Genomic DNA, 20,002 nt, shown 5'->3' with positions numbered 1-20,002 from the left:
TCTGACTCTTGATGCTTAACTCAGGTCATGATTTCACGGTTTGTGAGATGGAGCCCCGCATCGTGCTCCATGCTACAGCGCTGAGCCTGCTTGGGATTTTCTCCCTCTTTCTCTGCTCCTCCCTTGCTTGCATGTGCCCTCTCTCTCTCAAAAAATAAATAAATAAACTTAAAAAAAAAAAAAGAAATTAGTAAATTAACAAGTATTGTTACACTGAAAAGAGATTTGTATTTGCTATATTTATTTGGTCACAGAAGTCTTTATCTTAGTTCATCTTTCAGGTTTTGCATAACAGATATTGAGAAATGGAAAATTATGGCATTCAGTTAATAAAAAAGAGCTAATACATTACAATAAGTCCATACAATATGGTAGGGTCTGTTGGTATCCCAGGATGAAAAAAGATTTATCTAGAAGGTAATACTGACATATACATAAGTTAACTGTGCCACAAGCGACTGTAAATGAAATTAAATCTAAGTGCTAGGGAGGCGTCATGAATTCTAAATGGGTTGTCAGAAAAGTACTCCCTGAAGAGCTACACTTTGAAGAAGCAGTGGCATTTCATCAGGTAGATGTCTATTCCCAGTAGGGAGAAAACTATAGGAGAATGGTATGATTAGAACTTTGGGTGGGAGTGAGAAATGACTTTTATTCTGTAGCCACAGGAATTGTTTCCTGCCATATCCTTCAGTGGTTTCTCTTAGGATAAAGTTAGTATCTAAACATGACTAATACTTAGGGGTGACAAAACTGAGAAGCTGAGACAGTTTTGAGAGCAAAGGGGAGCACATTAACAATTACATGGATATGATAGGTGTAAATAGAGGTGCTTTCAGCTAACTGGAATATGTGGTCACCCTGTGTATTAAGAATGTCCTGCAGTGTTTGGCTGATGATTTGTCATTAGCTTTATTATTATTATTTTTAAATTTTATTTATTTATTTTATTTAAGCATATAGTGCAACAGTGATTTCAGCAGTGGATGCCTTAATGTCCCTTACCCATTTAGCCCGTCCCCCCTCCCACAGCCCCTCCAGTAACCCTCTGTTTGTTCTCCATATTTAAGAGTCTCTTATGTTTTGTCCCCATGCCTGTTTTTATATTATTTTTGCTTCCCTTCCCTTAATGTTCATCTGTTTTGTCTCAAAGTCCTCGTATGAGTGAAGTCATAATGATAATTTGTCTTTCTCTGACGGACTAATTTCACTTAGCATAATACCCTCCAGTTCCATGCACGTAGTTGCAAATGGCAAGATTTCATTCTTTTTGATTGCCAAGTAATACTACACACACACACACACACACACACACACACACACACACACACACCACATCTTTATCCATTCATCCATTGATGGACATTCGGGCTCTTTCCATACTTTGGCTATTGTTGGTACTGCTGCTATATAAACATTGGGGTGCCTGTGCCCCTTTGAAACAGCATACCTGTATCCCTTGGATAAATACCTAGTAGAGCAATTGTAGAGTAGTTCTATTTTTAATTTTTTGAGGAACCTACATACTGTTTTCTAGAGTGGCTGCACCAGTTTGCATTCCCACCAGCAGTGCAAAAGAGATCCTCTCTTTCCACATCCTCGACAACATCTGTTGTTGCCTAAGTTGTTAATGTTAGCCTTTCTGACGGACGTGAGGTGGTATCTCACTGTGGTTTTGATTTGTATTTACTTCCCTGATGATAAGTGATGTTGAGCGTTTTTTCATGTGTCGGTTGGCCATCTGGATGTCTTTGGAGAAGTGTCTATTCACGTCTTTTGCCTATCTGTTCACTGGATTATTTGTTTTTTGGGTGTTGAGTTTGATAAATTCTTTATAGATTTTGGATACTAACCCTTTACCTGATATGTCATTTGCAAATATCTTCTCCCATTCTGTCGGTTGCCTTTTAGTTTTGCTGATTGTTGCCTTTACTTTGTAGAAGCTTTTTATTTTGATGAGGTAGGTCCCAATAGTTCATTTTTGCTTTTGTTTCCCTTGCCTCTGGCGACGTGTTGAGTAAGAAGTTGCTGCGGCCAAGGGCAAAGAGGTTTTTGCCTGCTTTCTCCTTGAGGATTTTGATGGCTTCCTGTCTTACATTTAGGTCTTTCATCCATTTTGAGTTTATTTTTGTGTATTGTGTAAGAAAGTGGTCCAGGTTCATTTTTCTGCATGCTGCTGTCCAGTTTTCCCAGCCCCACTTGCTAAAGAGACTGTCTTTATTCCATTGGATATTCTTTCTTGCTTTGTCAGAGATTAGTTGGCCATACGTTTGTGGGTCCATTTCTGGGTTCTCTATTCTGTTCCATTGATCTGAGTGTCTGTTTTTGTGCCAGTACCATACTGTCTTGATGATTACAGCTTTGTAATACAGCCCGAAGTCTGGGATTGTGTTGCCTCCTACTTTGGTTTTCTTTTTCAAAATTGCTTTGGCTATTCGGGGTCTTTTCTGGTTCCATACATGTCATGAGCTTTATCTTACAGTCTGGCCTGCTTTACTCACAGAATTCTATTAATTCACCTAGCCTTTCTATTTCTTGAATTCTTTCTTGTTCCTGCTAAGAACCTTGAACATTTGTTGTTCTTTTCTTGAATCTTCCCTTCCACTTTTACCTATTTTAAAGTTAAATTATTTTTGTTTTTTAGTAATCTATACACCGAACACAGGGCTTGGACTCAAAATACAATCCCAAGATCAAGAGTCACATGCTCTTCCAGCTGAGCCACCTGGGCGCCCCCCTTTTCACCTGTTTTGATTCCTAGTCATCCTTCAGATCTTAAATTAAGGAGCAGTTCCTTTGCTTTTCCTGACCTCTTATATCAGATAGCTCATCATGGTAGAGATTTATCTCAAACACTAAGATGTTTTAGAAATAGAAATGAAGGTTCTTACTATTGACCAGTTGAAAGAAATGGGGGAAAACCTCTAATTTTGGGAGTTCTCATTTGACTTTTAGGGTGTTGGGGCTACAAGTAAAATGAAGAAGGGACCAATCATGAAAAGAGTAGGTTTTAGAGAGGAAGAAGATAAAGTACATTTGACAGTTTTCAGTCTCTACTTAATTTTTAAAAAAAATTTTTAAATGTTTTATTTATTTTTGAGAGAGAGAGAGACAGAGAGTATGAGCTGGACAGGGGTGAGAGAGAGGGAGACAGAATCCACAAAGCAGACTCCAGGCTCTGAGCTGTCAGAACAGAGACCGACATGGGGCTCGAACCCATAAACCACGAGATCATGACCTGAGCTGAAGTCAGATGCCCAACCGACTGAGCCACCCAGGCGCCCCAGTCTCTACTTAATTATTGAAAACCTTGCCTCAGTTCCCTAAACAGTTTTAGAGCTCTTGGTTTGTTACTTAGTTGTCATTGAATAAGTTTATCATATAAACTGTCAAATTATTAAAGTTATCACATAAACTCTCAAATATTAAAATCAGTTGGAGAATGTTTATGGTATTAGTCATTCTGTCCTCATGTATGTTATGGTATTATGTTTATCCTATCAGTTATGTCATTATGTATGAAGGATAGAAAATTGGACATTAACTTTTTTTTTTTTAATTTTTTTTTACCGTTTACTTATTTTTGAGACAGGGAGAGACAGAGCATGAACGGGGGAGGGTCAGAGAGAGAGGGAGACAGAGAATCCGAAACAGGCTCCAGGCTCTGAGCGGTCAGCACAGAGCCCGACGCGGGGCTCAAACTCACGGACCGCGAGATCATGACCTGAGCCGAAGTCGGAGGCTCAACCTACTGAGCCACCCAGGCGCCCCAAGGACATTAACTTTTTAAAAATTAAATTTATTGATTCGGCTATTGTGATTTTTTTTTTTTTTTTTTTTGCATGTGGGTGTGGGTGGTATGCTTGCCAATTCACAGTATATTTGGAATTTTTTTCTCTTTCCAGGGTTAGGGAATGTGAGTATTTTGTTTTAAAAGTAAAAATGTACTTTATCCCCAGTGCTTAATTTTTGGAATACAGGGGGCTGAGTCATTTGCCCGGAGGTTTTCTTTTATTTATTTATTTTTATTAAAGAAATTTTTTTTTTTTATTTTACATTTGTTTTTGAGAGAGAGAGAGCACAAGTGGGGCTGGGGCAGAGCGCGAAGGAGACACAGAATCCGAAGCAGGCTCCAGGCTCCGAGCTGACAGCACAGAGCCTGATGCAGGGTTCGAACCCATAGACCATGAGATCATGACCTGAGCCGAAGTTGGACGCTTGATGGACTGAGCTACCCATGCACCCCTATGGTTACATGTTTTAAAGTTAATGGGCAGAACCCACAAGACTATTTTAACAACAAAAAGGGACGGTATTTTTTTTTGTCAGTACGACGCATGTTAATTTATTTTTTTGATTTTTGGTTTCATTGGTTTCATTTGGTTTAATTTTGGTTTCATAGTATTGAGAAAATCCTTGCATATATATAATAGTTATTACAGACTCTTAAAAATAAAATTGGCTTGGCTTTTGAATTCAGTTAAATCTTTCATGAAACCTGAGGGCTGACTAGTAGGTCATTAATTTCAAAGGTAAATTTGTGACTGCTTAGATTTAATTTCTTATTTGTAAATATACTGATTGGACAAGAAGCACTGAAAACACGTTTAGTGAAACCATTATATTATCACAAAACTAAGTGTTTTGTCTAAATTTTTTGTTAACCAGTTGGTGAGATTATAGGCCAGATAGGTGTTTTGGAGTCCTGCCTGTCATTTAATTGAAAGCAGTGTTAATGTTACCTGCCTGCACATTGTTGAGTAGTCACACAATTCAATGGTTTTTAATATTTTCATAATTGTGCAGCCAGAATCAATTTTAGAACATTTTCATCACCTGGAAAAGGAAGCCCTGTACCCAGATCTACTACAAAGCTTTAGTAAAACAGTATGCTACTGGCACAAAAATAGACCCATAGGTCAGTGGAACAAAATAGAGAGTCCAGAAACAAGTCTACACTTTGGTGAGTTAACCTATGACAAAGCAACATTATACAATGGGGGAAAAAAGTTTCTTAGATTAATGGTGCCGGGAAAACTGGACAGCTACATGCAAAAAGATGAAACTGTACCACTTTCTTTCACCATGCACAAAAATAAACTCAAAATGAATTAAGGACCTAAACGTGAGACCTGAAACCATAAAACTCCTAGAAGAAAGTTTAAGCAGTAATCTCTTTGAATTAGACCCTAGCAACATTTTTCTAGATGTATCTCTTCAGAAAAGGGAAACAAAAATAAAACACACCAAAATAAGAAGCTTTTTGCACAGTGAAGGAAACGAACAAAATGAAAAGACACCTGTGAATGGGAGAAGATATTATAAATGATATACCTGACAAGGGTTAATACCTCTGATATATAATGAACTTATATAACAACATGAAAAAACAAAAACAAATAATTCGATTAAAAAATGGACAGAGGACCTGAACGTTTTTCTAAAGACATACAAATAGCCAACCAGACCCATGAAAAGATACACAATATCACTAATCATAAGGGAAATACAAATCAAAATTACAATGAGATATTACCTCACATCTGTCAGAATGGCTGAAATAAAACACACAAGAAACAAGCATTGGTGAGGTTGTGGAGGAAAAGGAACCCTTGTGCATTGTTTTTGGGGATGTAAATTGGTGCAGCCACTCTGGAAAACAATATAGAGGTTCCTCAGAAAACTAAAAATAGAAGTACCATGGGATCTAGTAATTCCACTACTGGGTCTTCACCCAAAGAAAATGAAAACACTACTTTGAGAAGATATATGTACCTTATGTCTATTGCAGCATATTTACAGTAGCCAAGATATGGAAGCAACCTTAATGTCTGTTGATAGTTGAGTGGATAAAGAAGATGTATACATACACAATGGAATATTACTCAGCTGTAGGAAAGAATGAGATCTTGCCATTTTGTGACAACATGGAAGGACCTAGAGAGTATTCTAAGTGAAATATGTCTGAGAAAGACAAATACCATATGATTTCACCTACATGTAGAATCTTTTTTTTTTTTTTTTAATTTTTTTTTTTTCAACGTTTTTTATTTATTTTTGGGACAGAGAGAGACAGAGCATGAACGGGGGAGGGGCAGAGAGAGAGGGAGACACAGAATCGGAAACAGGCTCCAGGCTCCGAGCCATCAGCCCAGAGCCTGACGCGGGGCTCGAACTCACGGACCGCGAGATCGTGACCTGGCTGAAGTTGGACGCTTAACCGACTGCGCCACCCAGGCGCCCCTAGAATCTTTTTTTTTTTTTAAAGTTTATATATTTTGACAGAAAGAGCACGTGTGTACACAAGTTTGGGAGAGGTAGAGAGAATGCCAAGTAGCTGATGGCACAGAGCCCAATACAGGGTTCCATCTCACAAACTGTGAGATCGTGACCTGAGCCGAAATCCAGATTCAGACACTTAACCGACTGAGCCACCCAGGCACCCCACTTATGTGTGGAATCTGATAAAACAAATGAACAAACAAAAAGAAACAGACCCATAAACACAGAGTACAAACTGGTGATTGTCAGAGGGGGTGGGGTTGGGAAAAAGCAGTGAAGGGGAGCGGGAGGTACAGGCTTCCAGTTGTGGAATGAATAAGTCATGGAGATGAAAGGTACAGCCAACAGAATACAGTTAGTAGGTATTTTAATAGTATCATATTATTGACTTCAATAGCTACACTTATGCTGAGAATAGCATAATGTATAACTTAGAGTTGTTGAATCACTGTGTTGTACACCTGAAGCTAATAATAGCATCATGTGTCAGCTATACTTCATTATTAAAAAAAAAAAAAAAAGAAAACAATCCTTTACTCATTAGCAGTATTCTCAGATCTTTCTCCTTAGTCTTAGGTGGGCACTAATCCATTTTGTCCTATGGTTTTGAAATGTGTACCCATTGTCAACAAAGGACTTGCTGACCGATACTGTATCCGTTGTAAACAAACCTATAAATTGTTTGGCATCAGTGGCAGTATATTTAGTCTTTGTTTTTGTTTTCTGTTTGAGAGGGAGGGAGAGGGGGAAGTAAGAAAACAAAGGTTTTGCTCTGAGCCATAGAGAAGATCATTGAATCCTAGAATTTTTGCCTTGCAAAAGAGTGTCTTAAGAGTGTCTTCTTATGTTCTTCCCATTGTTTTCATTTCTTTTGCGTCATAATCCGTTGGCTCCTGTTTCTCATGTCCAGTATAATTTTAATTAATGTACTTAATTTCCATTTTGTTATATATTTTTCATAATAAAATTTGAGTGGTCTAAATTCCAAGGTTTTTTTTTTTCCTTTTAGAATGTGAAAATCATTTATCTGTTGTGTTCAGCTTGCAGGGAAGTGTGGTATCAGCTTGATTCTCATTTCTCATAGAACACAGTCTTATCTTAGGAGACTAAATTATAATATTGTATTATCCCTTCTTGGGTTTTATAATCAGCTCACAAAATGAAATGGTACATAATCCAAATTACCTTAGAAAATCTCTTTAAGTCACCCATAAAGTATAGGTATGTCACCCTTGGTAATGTTACTACTATATTTTTATTTTCTATCATTGAGTAAGATTATAGTTTCTTTGGCTGTGCATGCAAAGTGTCCAGGGTGGTATTGTACAAAATGTACATTATCTTTAAACACTTGGGATCCCCTCAGTGCAGGCAAGTACTGTTTCAGTCTTTGGCTTGCCAAGTCACATGTCCCAATTTCTCTTTTATTCTGGAGCATAACTTGTTGGGTGGTTGGTTGGCCTTTATTGTTTTGCTTTCTTTTTCATTTTTATATGGTTGAAGTCAGTATGTTTAATGTGTTTTATGAATCACGTAGGCTATAATTCTTTTTATTCCTCATCAGTTTTTGTTTGAAATTCTGAAATTTCACCAGGATGTATCTTTTTTCCATATCCTCTTGGAGATGGTGGGCCCTTTCAGTCTCAAATAGTTTTTTAGGAAAATTTTCTTCTATTATTTCACCTTTCCATTGTTCTCTCCTTTGGGATGCCTTTGAGATTGCTCTTTGACCTGCTGGTTCAGTCTTGTTTAAAAAAAAATTTTTTTTTTTAAATGTTTATTTAGTTTTGAGAGAGAGAGAGTGTGAGCCAGGGAGGGGCAGAGAGAGAGAGAGAGAGAGAGAGAGAGAGAGAGAGAGAAAGAAAGAAAGAGACAGAATCTGAAACGGGCTCCAGGCTCTGAGCTGTCAGCACAGAGCCTGATGCAGGGCTCAAACTCACGAACCGTGAGATCATGGCCTGAGCCAAAGTCAAAAAAGCTTAACCGACTGAGCCATCCAGGTGCCTCCCTGCTAGTTCAGTCTTAACAGGGCATCATATAGAATATCTTTTCTAGCTCTTTTTGACTTTGTTGTATTTATTTTTGTTTGTTTTTCCGCCTGATAATTTTATCACTACCCTTTCCAATAAAATTTTAATTTTTGTAGTCATTTCCTGTCTCTTGTCTCCTTTTCTTGGTTTTTAGTGTTTTTTTTTTCTTCTTTTGCATCTCTATCCTCTCATATCTCAGATACCACTTAAAATACTTTTTAGAAGTTTTCTTTCTGTAAATTGTTGCCTTCTGAGTGGTTCTGTTTATTCACCTTGAACTTTCTCCTTCACACGGTTTATTTCAGAAACCTGGGGGTCATTGGTTGTCTCTTCACATTTATACATACCAGATACTATCTTTTTTTTTTTTTTTTTGAGAGAGAGAGAGGGTGCAAGTGAGCGTAGAGAGAGGAGAGATGTGGGACTCACTCGAAGTGGGACTTGAACTCAAGAAATGTGAGATCATGACCTGAGCCTAAGTCAGATGCTTAATGACTGAGCCACCCAGGCATCCTCAGATACTGTTAATTACTATACCCAGCTGTTGTGTTTCCTGTGTAGTTACATAGGTATCTAGGTGGTTGTTTTTTCCTTAAAAGTTTCTCCTTGAATGGGGAGACATACTCTGGCTTTTAGTGGGTAAGGTTTGTCAAGAAGCAGCCTTCCTTGTGTTCTTGTCTCATTGATGAGAAGTAGGTGGGAAAGCACCTGGAATGCACACACTTGACAAAATGAGGAGCTCTTTACGTACTAGGGGTGGAGCGTCTGAGTGTTTCTAGCTCCTGGATAGAGTTGCTTTTGCTGTACTCCATTCCCCCCCTTCCCCCCCATTTCTGTCTTATTTATTTATTTATATTTTATTTTTAAACAATATTTATTTACTTTTGAGAGAGAAAGAGCAGGGGAGGGCCGAGAGGGAGACAGGATCCCAAGCAGGCTCCACTCTTGTCAGTGTAGAGCTTGGCGTGGGGCTTGAACTCATGAACTGTGAGATCATGACCTGAGTTGAAACCAAGAGTTGGGGGCTTAACCATCTGAGCCTGAGCCACCCAGATGCCCCTATTTATTTTTTTATTTATACATACACATATACATACGTGTGTGTGTGTGTGTGTGTGTGTGTACATATATTTTTTTAAACTAATCTCTACACCCATCGTAGGGTTCAAATTCATGACCTGGAGATTGCATTCTCTACTAACTGAGCCAGTTACCATTCCCCCTGCACCTGTGTTTTAAAGATCCAAAATTACCTCAGACTTGGCTCTGCTTCTGTCCTAGGCCCTAACATACCGAAATAGGAACAGGGCTAACTTTCTTTTGAAGGACAGCTAAAAACCTATTTGATGCTGATTGTTCTGCTTAATTTTGATTAGAAGTTTTATATAGTTATCAGTGTTAGTAAGTTCTCAGTAAGTGTTGGCTGTCTTTATTATTATTATTATAAATACATAGGACTATATTTTGTGCTGCAAAAGTGATTTAAAAATAAGTTTATATTAGGGCATGTATTTGTCTCTTTGTTTTTGGTTTGGGGGTTTTCACGTGAGAGTTTATTTTATTCATTATAAATTATATTCTAGTCTACTTGGCAGTATTTTGTTTATCTTGTGATTTTGTATACTTTGGGTTGGAAATTACAGTTTTTGGGGGAGTGAGGAGGGATATCAGAAAGTATGATAGAATGTGACAATAATGTTACTTTTCTCTTTGCTTTTTTGCTTTTTCAGTTTGAGCAGAAAACTGGTGCAGTTTTTGATGAAATTGTAGAGAACTGTAAGTACCACTTTAGAAAAAAAACAGTCATGTCTTTATATAGATAATAATTGAGTCTAGATAGAGCATTTATCAGTGTTTAACATTTAACAGTATTTAGCTTGGGCTGATTAATGCGATGGTCCAATTTGATATAGTTTAGAAATCATCACTCTGTTAGTATTTTCAGCAAGTTAATCTTAATTTTAAGAGTTTTTCCTTTTTTTAGTAAATATTTTATTCTCACAGATATTAGTGTTGAAATATAGCTAAGCTTTGTGTATGTATTAACCATATAGAAGTTTAGACTTAACCATTCAGTAAAGATTTCTACTTTGTTTACAGGGCTTCTTAATTTTCTGTTTATATTCTTTCTATGTTACATGATTCTCTGAAAATTTTTTTTTGTTTCTTATGATTATAAAAGTAATACATTCAATTTTACAATACAAAAATGAAAAAAGCAGAAAATGAAAGCCTTTGTGTTTTTTATTCTCTAAAGATAACCACTTCTAAAAGTTTAATATATATCTTTCCAGACTTTTTTTCTGTGGATGTATATAGATCTATGTATGACAGGTAGGGATTTATATATGTTTGTAGGGATCCTGTGGATACTGTTCTTGCTTTTTTCATTCAACTGCCTTAACATCTCTGTATGTCAATGGATTTTGACCTTTTGCATCGTTTCTGATGGCTACTTGGTATTTTATTGTATGGGTGTATTATAATTTAGCCATCTTCCTCTTTTATTTATGTATGTATTCTTTTCAGTTTTTCAGTATTACAAACAATATTTAGTATGTATTCCTATACACATTTTTGTTTACTTCTACTGAAATAGACAAAGGGACTGTATCCTTTTCTGTAGAATAAATTCTAAGAATAGAACTGCTGAATGATCAAAGGATGTTTGTGTGCTTGTTCATGAAGAATAAATTTTGTCATCTAGAGCTAGTAAGTCAAGGAAAATATACATTTCTTTTTTAATTTTTTTTTAAGTCCCGGTAGTAGGATCTGTGAGTACCTTCTTTGGAATTAGTTTGTAACGTTTTTTGAGAGAGAACAGGTTTTTATAGAGTACATATTGAGAGGTAGCTAGCTCTCTTGATCTTTAATGGTCTTGGAATAATCTGGAGTTCATTCATGTCTAGGCTGGGCTATTGAGAGCACAAAGACAGGAACTGCTGACTTGAGCCCCTGTACATGTTCTCCCTGTTGCCTTGCCTTCCTTATAGCATGGCGGCCTCCAGGTGGACTTCTCTCATGGTGGCTCAGGCTCCAAGCAAAAAGAGTAATTCAGTGAAGAAAGCAGAATCAGCATCTTTTCTGAGCTACCTTCAGAAGTCACACAGTGTTCTTTCTACTACATCCTTTAGGTATGAGGGAGTCACAAGCCTGCTCAGATTCAGGAGAAGAGGATATTCAGACCTCACTTTTTTTTTTTTTTTTAAATTAAATTGTTTTGTTTATTTATTTTTGAGAGAGAAACAGAGTGCAAGTGGGGGAAGGGCAGAGAGAGAAGGAGACACAGAATCTGAAGCAGGCTCCAGGCCCTGATATGTCAGCACAGAACCCAATGCAGGGCTTGAACTCAGGGACCATGAAATCATGACCTGAGCCGAAGTCAGACACTTAACCAACTGAGCCACCCAGGCGCCCCTAGACCTTACTTCTTGATAGAAGGGTCAAGGTCACATTGTAGAAAACAATGTAGATGGGAGATACTATTGCAGCTGTATTTGGAAAATCCAGTCTGCATTCACAGCATATAATGTTGTCACATGATATTTTATTCACATGATATTTTATTCTAAACTAGAAGATGGCTTAAAAAAGAAATTCGTTCTTTAGGTCTGTATGTGGATATTCATAACATTAACCACTCCTGTAATACAGAAACAGAAACTGATGAATCTGATCATGCATGATATTTTATGAGTAAAATTTTGTCTTTTTTTTTGACTTAGTCATTCCTTTCCATATCATCATTGTCCCTATTGCCCCCTACCCTATACCTTTGTAGGTAGCCTTTCACGTTTTTCTCCAGTGTTCCTAAAATCATTATCATATATATACATATATAGACACATAATATATATACATGTATATACAATATATACATGTATAAATATGTATAATATATGCAAATATACATATTTATATGTGTATATGTAAGGGTTTTGAAGATTTTTATTTTTTGTTTAACAGGTGAGATCATCATATACATAGATTTCTCTACCTAGCTTCTTTCATTCAGGAGTACTTTATGATCTCCTTCCATCTCGACTGGGATAGCTTCAACATCACAGGGTTTAGATGTGCAAGTCAACTTTTCCCCTTTCCCCTGTCCCCTTTCAGACACTGATGTTATTTTAGTTGTTGTTTTTTTTTGTTTGTTTTTTTTTTACCATGATGATCAATGAAGTATGAAAAATCCTTTAAGAATATCCTTATATATTAGTTTTATATGTGTGCATAGATTATAGAGAGTGGGTATTGTTTGGTAAAGGGTATGTGTAATTTTAATAGATGTTTCTGTCCTGCTTTTCAAAACTTGACTGTCTTACATTTCCATCAGAAATGTATAAGAACACCTCCTCACCCCATTAATGTCCATTATAGCTCTTCTTCATGTTTAGCAATCTGATGGATGTGAAATAGCACAGTGTTAACTTTATTCTGCATTTTCTTAACTCCTGTTGAATTTGAATCTAAGCAGTTTTTAAGAATTTCAACATTTGGACTGGCTCTTCTGTATTGTCGAATTGTAAATATTTGTTAAATAAATGAATACCCTTTGCCCATTTCTTAAAGTTTTTTTTCATGACACGTTACAGGCTTTTTGTAATATCATAATCATAGTTGTTAAGGGGAGTGATAATAGGCATGGTAAAGGATAAAACTGAAAGAAGGTTCAGGTATACTTTTAAAAAGATAGACATTCACTCAGGAAATTTAACTTTTAGAAAAGATAACTTAAAGTTCTTTTAATAATGAAGTAGAGGGGGTTGATTTCCTTTGTTTTGTTTCTTTTTGCTTGTGTCATCTTTTCCTAAACAAATTTTTTTTTTTTTTTTAATTTTTTTTTTTTTAACATTTATTTATTTTTGAGACAGAGAGAGACAGAGCATGAACGGGGGAGGGTCAGAGAGAGAGGGAGACACAGAATCCGAAATAGGCTTCAGGCTCTGAGCGGTCAGCACAGAGCCCAATGCGGGGCTTGAACTCATGGACCGGACCGTGAGATCATGACCTGAGCTGAAGTCGGACGCTCAACCGACTGAGCCACCCAGGCACCCCTAAACAAATGTTTTTAATATAAAAAATTTTGGTCTTTTTTAACATCATGGTTTTCAGTTTTGGTTTAAAAAAGTTTTCCTCACCCTTTGAATATATGTTATCCTAGAGTTTATTGGAGTATTTAGAAAAATATTTTTAAAAAGTGTTAAACACAAAAAATATTTAAAACATGTGAGATATATTAAAAATAAAAACCTCTGAAAAAAAAATAAAAAAAAAAATTAAAAAAAAAATAAATAAAAACCTCTGACTTCACCACCACCCAGCTGAGAAAAATGTGCATGATCATGCCTTTCGTGCCAATCCCTTGGTCCCATTCTGTTCTTCTCTTTACACAGCCATTATCCTCAATTTTGCTTAATTCCTTGCATTTCTTCATAGTTTTTACCACATTTACATTATTAATCAAGAGATTATTTAGTTTTGCTTGTTAATAGATTTTATATTGGTTTTGAATTACACTGTATATGTTACCACTTTCTTTTTCTTAACCATATATTCCTGAGATTTGAATGTAGTGTTGCATGTAGCTCTCATTCATTCATCACTGATGTGTATTTATTCATTAAATACATTACAATTTATTTTTAAAAGTGGTAGTAAAAAGTATATAATGTAAAATTTACCACCTTAATTATTTTTAAGTGTATAATTCAGTATTTTAAGTACATTCACATTGTTGTGCAACAGATCTCTAGAACTTTTTATCTTGCAAAACAGAAATTTTTAATAGCTCATTCATTTATTAACGAATAAAAATTCTGTTTCCCCCTTAAGGTTTATCTGTGTTGTAACATGTCAGAATGTCATGTCAGAGTGTCCTTCCTTTTTAAGGCCGAATAATATTCCATTGTATGGGTAGACCATTTTGTTTATCTATTCTTGTGTTGATGCAGTGAGCATGAGTGTGTAAATATCTCTTCAAGATCTTGCTTTTGTTTTTCTTGGCTATATACCCAGAAATGGAGATCGCTGGTTTATATAATACTGTTTTCAAGTTTTTGAGGAACTGCCATGCTATTTTCAGTTGTGATTTGTACCATTTTAAATTTGCACCAGCAGTGAACAGGGTTACAATTTCTTTACATCTTTGCCAACACTGCTACTTTTCTGTGTTTTTGATAGTAGCCACCCTAGAGGTTGTGAGGTGATGATAACCTCATTGTAGTTTTGGTTTTCATTTCTCTAATGATTAGTGATGTTGAGCATCTTTTCATAGGCTTGTTGAAAGTCCTTTGCCTGTTTTTGACTTGGGTTATTTGATTCTTTTGTTCGTGTTGATTTCTAGTTCTTTATATATTCTGGATATTAACTCCTTATCGGATATATGATTTGCGAAAGTTTTTTTCCCATTCTGTACATTGCCTTTTCACTCTGTTGATGGTTCCTTTTGATGCACAGACGTTTTTCAAATTTGGTGGCCAATTTGTTTAGTTTTGCTTTTGTTGCATGTGCTTTTGGTGGTGTCATATCCGAGAAATTGTTGCCAGATTCAGTGACATGAAGCTGTGGTATATGCGTGTGTGTGTGTGTGTGTGTGTGTGTGTGTGTGTGTGTGTGTGTTCAGGAGTTTTTAGGTCTTCTGCTTAAAATATATCAGAACTTTAAAATCATTCTACTGTCTATATACTTCTCGTTGTTCCTCATTCTTCTGTTTTTTCTTTATGAACATTATTTTATATATTTCAGGATATATACAAGAAAGTGCCATGTATGGAATTCAATGTAAAATGTATTTATTATGGTGGGTCCCTGTCAAAAACTAGCTTATTATTTTTTAAAAAATGTTTATTCAGAGACAGAGCATAAGCAGGGGAGGGACAGAGAGATTAAGAGAGAGAATGAGTCCCAGCAGGCTCCACACTGTCAGTGCAGAGCCTGACATGGGGGCTTGATCCCATGAAATGTAAGATCATGCATGACCTGAGCAAACTCAAGAGTGGGACCTTTCACCGACTGAGCCACCCAGGTGCCCCTGTTAGAAACAAGTTTAAAATTTCTTTCTTTCTTTCTTTCTTTCTTTCTTTCTTTCTTTCTTTCTTTCTTTCTTTCTTTTTTAATATTTGTTTATTTTTTGGGAGAGCACAAGTCGGGGAGGGACTGAGAGAGGGGAACAGAGGATCTGAAGCAGGCTCTGCACTGACAGGTTGACAGCAATTAAGCCTGATGTGGGGGTTCAGCTTACAAACTATGAGATCGTAACCTGAGCTGAAGGTGGATGCTCAACCAAATGAGCCACCCAGGTGCCCCCAGAATCTATTTCTTAAGTCAGGGATTGGCAAACGGTTTTCTCTGACAGGTCAGACAGAAAATATTTTAGGCTTTATAGGTCATGCTGTTTTTTGTTTTGTTTTTCAAATTTATTTAAAGTCGGTATTTTTATTTTATTTTATTGTATTTTATTTTCTTTATTTTGAGAGAGTGTGAGTGGGGGAGGGGCAAAGAGAGAGGGAGACAGATAATCTCAAGCAGGCTCTGTGCTGTCAGCACAGAGCCCAATGTGGGGCTTGAACTCATGAACCATGAGATCATGACCTGAGCCAAAATCAAGAGTTGGATGCTTAACCAACTGAGCCACCTAGACGCCCCAATAAATTTTTATTAAAGGAATTTTACATATGATTCCTTCCCCTGCCAGTCATTGTAGTTCTCCAAAGTCAGAATCATAATCTTCAAAATAACCGGGTTGTTTTTTTTTTAAATGTTTATTTACTTTTGATAAAGAGCGCATCAGTAAGGGAGGGGACAGAGAGAGACAGGGACAGAGGATCCAAAGCGGGCTCCAGGCTGATAGCAATGAAACCAGTGCAGGTGCTCGAACTCAGTGAACCATGAGATCATGACCTGAGCCAAAGTTGGATGCTCAACCGACTGAGGCATCCATGTGCCCCTCAAAATAGCCCTTTTACAAGAACTTCTGTTGAGTCCACAATTGTCACTGTCAGTCCAGTTCTTTCAATTGGGCTTCTTTGATCTCCACTTGAATATGAACATACTTCAAAAATTCCATACCTGTAATTGTTGGGATCCAGTTTCTTTATTTTAGGGCCCTAGAAGTCAAATTGTAGAAAGTACATTGATTGTTATTTTGGAAAATGATCTAAAATTGTTATTCGTTAATTGTTTATAGTATTGAAAAGTCTGTTACTTCCACTTTACTCCACGAGCCTAGTAGAAAATGTTACAGGTCTCTTTGTTAACACTGCAATAAATTTGCTGTGATGAAAACATAACTTGTGTCTTAATGTAGTCACAGATCATACTGTTTAGTTGCAACAACTCAACTTTGCGTTTGTAGCATGAATGTAAAGGAATTAATGTGTTTGCAATAAAACCATGGACACTGAATTTTGAATTCAACATAATTTTCCATGTATAAAGAAATGCTTTTCTTTTGATGGCTTTTTCCTACAATTTAAAGATGTGGAAACTATTCTTAGCTCATGGGTTGTATAAGCCCTCCTCCCCAGTGCCCCCACAAAAAACAGGTGGCTTCTGCATTTGGCATGCAGGCATAGTTTACCTATTCTTGTAAGGTATATATGGGAAGGTTATTGCTCAGGCCTAGGCTATGTACATTCTCAACTTTATCAGAATTCCAAAACTTATTTTCCTAAGTTTTATCTATATACATTGACACATTGTAGTTAGAGTTTTGGTCACTATCTAGCGTCACTAACTAGAGTTTTGGCATCTGGCCAACACTTGACATTATCAGACTTTTAAATTTTGTCAGTTTGGTAGGTATAACATGGACTTAATATTTAATTTTTTTATTTCCTTCGTTAATAATTTGAATATTTTTCATGTTTATTAGCTATTTCTGCTACCTCTGTGGCAAAATGCCTAATTAAATCTATTGCCCACTTGCTGTTGGGTTGTTGGTGTTTTCTTAACTGAAATGTTGGAGTTCTCTAAATATCCCGACGAATAAATTTGTCAGTTATAGCTATTGCAAATAACTTCTCCTAATTTATGACTTGTCTTTTTAAAGTTTTTGCATTAGCAGAATTTAATTTTTTTAAGTTTATTTATTTTGAGAGACGCAGAGACAGTCAGAACGGGGAGGAGGGGGGGACAGAGGGAGGGAGAGAGAGAGAGAGAGAGGGAGAATCCTAAGCAGGCTCTGCACTGATGTGGGGCTTGAACTCATGAAACTGTGAGATCATGACCTGTCTTTTTCTGTCTCTCAAAAATGAATTAACATAAAAAATTTTTAAAGTAAAGCTTTTCTTTAAACTATCCTTCCATTAAATTTTTACTTTGTATTCTTGTGGAAAGGTTTTTATTTCTCTTGTGTAAATACATAGGATTGAAATGGTTGGATCATGTACCAAGTTTATCTTTTTTTTTAAGTTTTTAATTTAATTCTAGTTAACATACAGCATTATATTAGTTTCAGGTGTACAGTATAGTAATCAGCACTTCCATATATCACCATGTGCTCATCACAGGTATACTCCTTAATCTTCACCTGTTTTACCCCTCCCTGCCCCTCCCCTCTGGTAACCATTAGTTTGTTGTCTATAATAAATTAGAGTGTGTTTCTTGCTTTGTCTCTCTCTTATTGTTTTTCCCTTGTTTTGTTTCTTAAATTCTGCATGTGATTGAAATCACGTGATATTTGTCTTTCTCTGACTTAATTATTTCACTTAGCATTATACTTTCTAGCTCCATCCATGTCATTGCTAATGGCTCTATTAAATTTTAATATGATTTTATTCAGTTTCCCAAATTTACTCTGTTGCAATTCTAATTAAAAATGCATGCATTTAAGGGGCACCTGGGTGGCTCAGTCGGTTAAGTGTCCGACTCTTGATTTTGACCCAGGTTATCATCCCAGGGTTGTGAGATTGAACCCTGCTGTGGGCCCTGTGCTGGGCATAGAGCCTCCTTGGGGTTCTGTCTCTCCCTCTGCCCCTCCTTCCCATGTGTATGTGCACACACTTTCTTAAAGAAAATTACAAAAATGGGGCGCCTGGGTGGCTCAGTCGGTTAAGCGTGTGACTTCAGCTCAGGTCATGATCTCACAGTCCATGAGTTCGAGCCCTGCGTCATGCTCTGTGCTGACAGCTCACAGCCTGGAGCTTGCTTCAGATTCTGTGTCTCCCTCTCTCTCTGCCCCTCCCCTGCTCATGCTCTGTCTCTCTCTGTCTCAAAAATAAATAAAAACATTAAAAAAATTTTTAAAGAAAATTGTAAAAATCATGCATTTATTTATTACTTTTGGAAGAATCAATTTTTATTGTTATACAGATTTTGTTTTATGCTATTTACTTAAATTTTATGGTTGTCAAGTAGTATGTATTGTGTTTTTTTGTGTGTCATTTGTTAAGTATCTTATTTGTCACCTTTGCAAATGGAGTCTATTTTTCAGGGATGCCTGAGTGGTTCAGTTGGTCCAGCATTTATCGCTTCTCGGCCTTTTGGCTAAGATCAAGTGTAGTTGGTCCAGCATTTGACTTCGGCTCATGTCATGATCTCATGGTCCATGAGTTCAAGCCCTGCATTGGGCTCTGTGCTGACAGCTAGAGTCTGGAGCCTGGTTCGAATTGTGTCTCCCTCTCTCTCTGCCTCTCCCCCAGTCGCTCTCTCTGTCTCAAAAATAAACATTTAAAAAAAAAAAAGGAGTATTTTTTTTTATTTGTAGGTTCTTATTGCAAGAATAGCTTAGCTATGTTACTGAAATCCCTTATTAAATATAGTAGACTTTTAAAATTTGAGACTGTAGTTATCCAGACATGAAGCCATATCAACTGAAAACATTTTCTTTTTCACAGTGACTGCCCAAATTATGTAATTAATTTTTTTACTATAAATTGTGGGATTACAATAAACAATCGTGGTAGTTGTCACCTTTGACTAATTTCTAATTCTAGTTCATTAGTTGTCATATTTTGTTAATTTAGGGCCAATTGTTGTTAGTTTTTGTCACATAGGCTTAGTCTTTATTACATTTTTAAAAAAATATTCCTATCTTACCTTGTGGAATGGTTGAAGAATATTTGTGTTTATGTATTACTGGATTTAGTTTGTTAATATTTTGTTAAGGATTTTCCTGGTAAAGTTTGTTTACTATTGGAGTTGTATGTAGCTTTATTAAATGTTGTCTACAATTCACTAGTGAAACCATCTGGGCTTGGAGATTTCTTGGTGCGAGATTGTAAGTTATAAGTTAAAGTTTTCAAATAGGAATATAAGGTTTTTCATATTTTATGTCCCCCCCCTTTTTTTTAAGGTAGAGAGAGACAAACCAAGAAACAGTCTTAAAATAATTTTTTTTTAATGTTTGTTATTTTTTATGAGAGAGAAAGCACAAGCAGGGCAGGGGCAGAGAGAAGGGGACAGAGGATTGAAAGCAGGCTCTGCAGATCCAAAGTGGGCTCTGTGCTGACAGCAGAGAGCGCAATGTGGGGCTTGAACTCGCGAACTGCGAGATCGTGACCTGAGCGGAAGTCAGATGCTCAACCGACTGAGCCATGTAGGTGCCCCTTATGTTTCATCTTTTGTCAGTTCTGGTAAGTTGTCTTTTTCAAGGAAGTTGTCCATTTCATTTAAGTGGTCTCTTTGTCTTTTGAATTAGAGGTAATTTAGTGGGAAGGACAGTGGCATCTCATTGTTTTAATTTGCAT

At 36.6% G+C, this 20,002-nt stretch overlaps 1 protein-coding gene and 1 long non-coding RNA gene across 7 annotated transcripts in view; one reads left to right on the top strand and one right to left on the bottom strand.

The window, feature by feature from the left end:
- Positions 1-20,002, top strand: part of ZMYM4 (zinc finger MYM-type containing 4) — a 145,359-nt gene that overhangs the window by 51,595 nt on the left and 73,762 nt on the right. For 5 of the 6 annotated variants that reach the window (XM_049618720.1, XM_049618719.1, XM_049618721.1 and 2 more), the window contains one exon: positions 10,043-10,088. The exons of the other annotated variant lie outside the window; for it this stretch is intronic. In XM_049618720.1, coding sequence (XP_049474677.1) covers positions 10,043-10,088 — 46 coding nt within the window. The remainder of the gene's footprint in view (positions 1-10,042; positions 10,089-20,002) is intronic. 6 annotated transcript variants of the gene reach the window in all.
- LOC125913569 (uncharacterized) overlaps positions 1-20,002 on the bottom strand; it is a 106,612-nt gene that overhangs the window by 27,935 nt on the left and 58,675 nt on the right. The window lies entirely within an intron of this gene.

This window comes from Panthera uncia (genome assembly GCF_023721935.1).
Source record: "Panthera uncia isolate 11264 chromosome C1 unlocalized genomic scaffold, Puncia_PCG_1.0 HiC_scaffold_4, whole genome shotgun sequence".
Classification (NCBI taxonomy): Eukaryota; Metazoa; Chordata; class Mammalia; order Carnivora; family Felidae; genus Panthera; species Panthera uncia.
The sequence above is the reverse complement of the archived record's forward strand: the minus strand, read 5'-3'. Positions and strand labels throughout refer to the sequence as shown.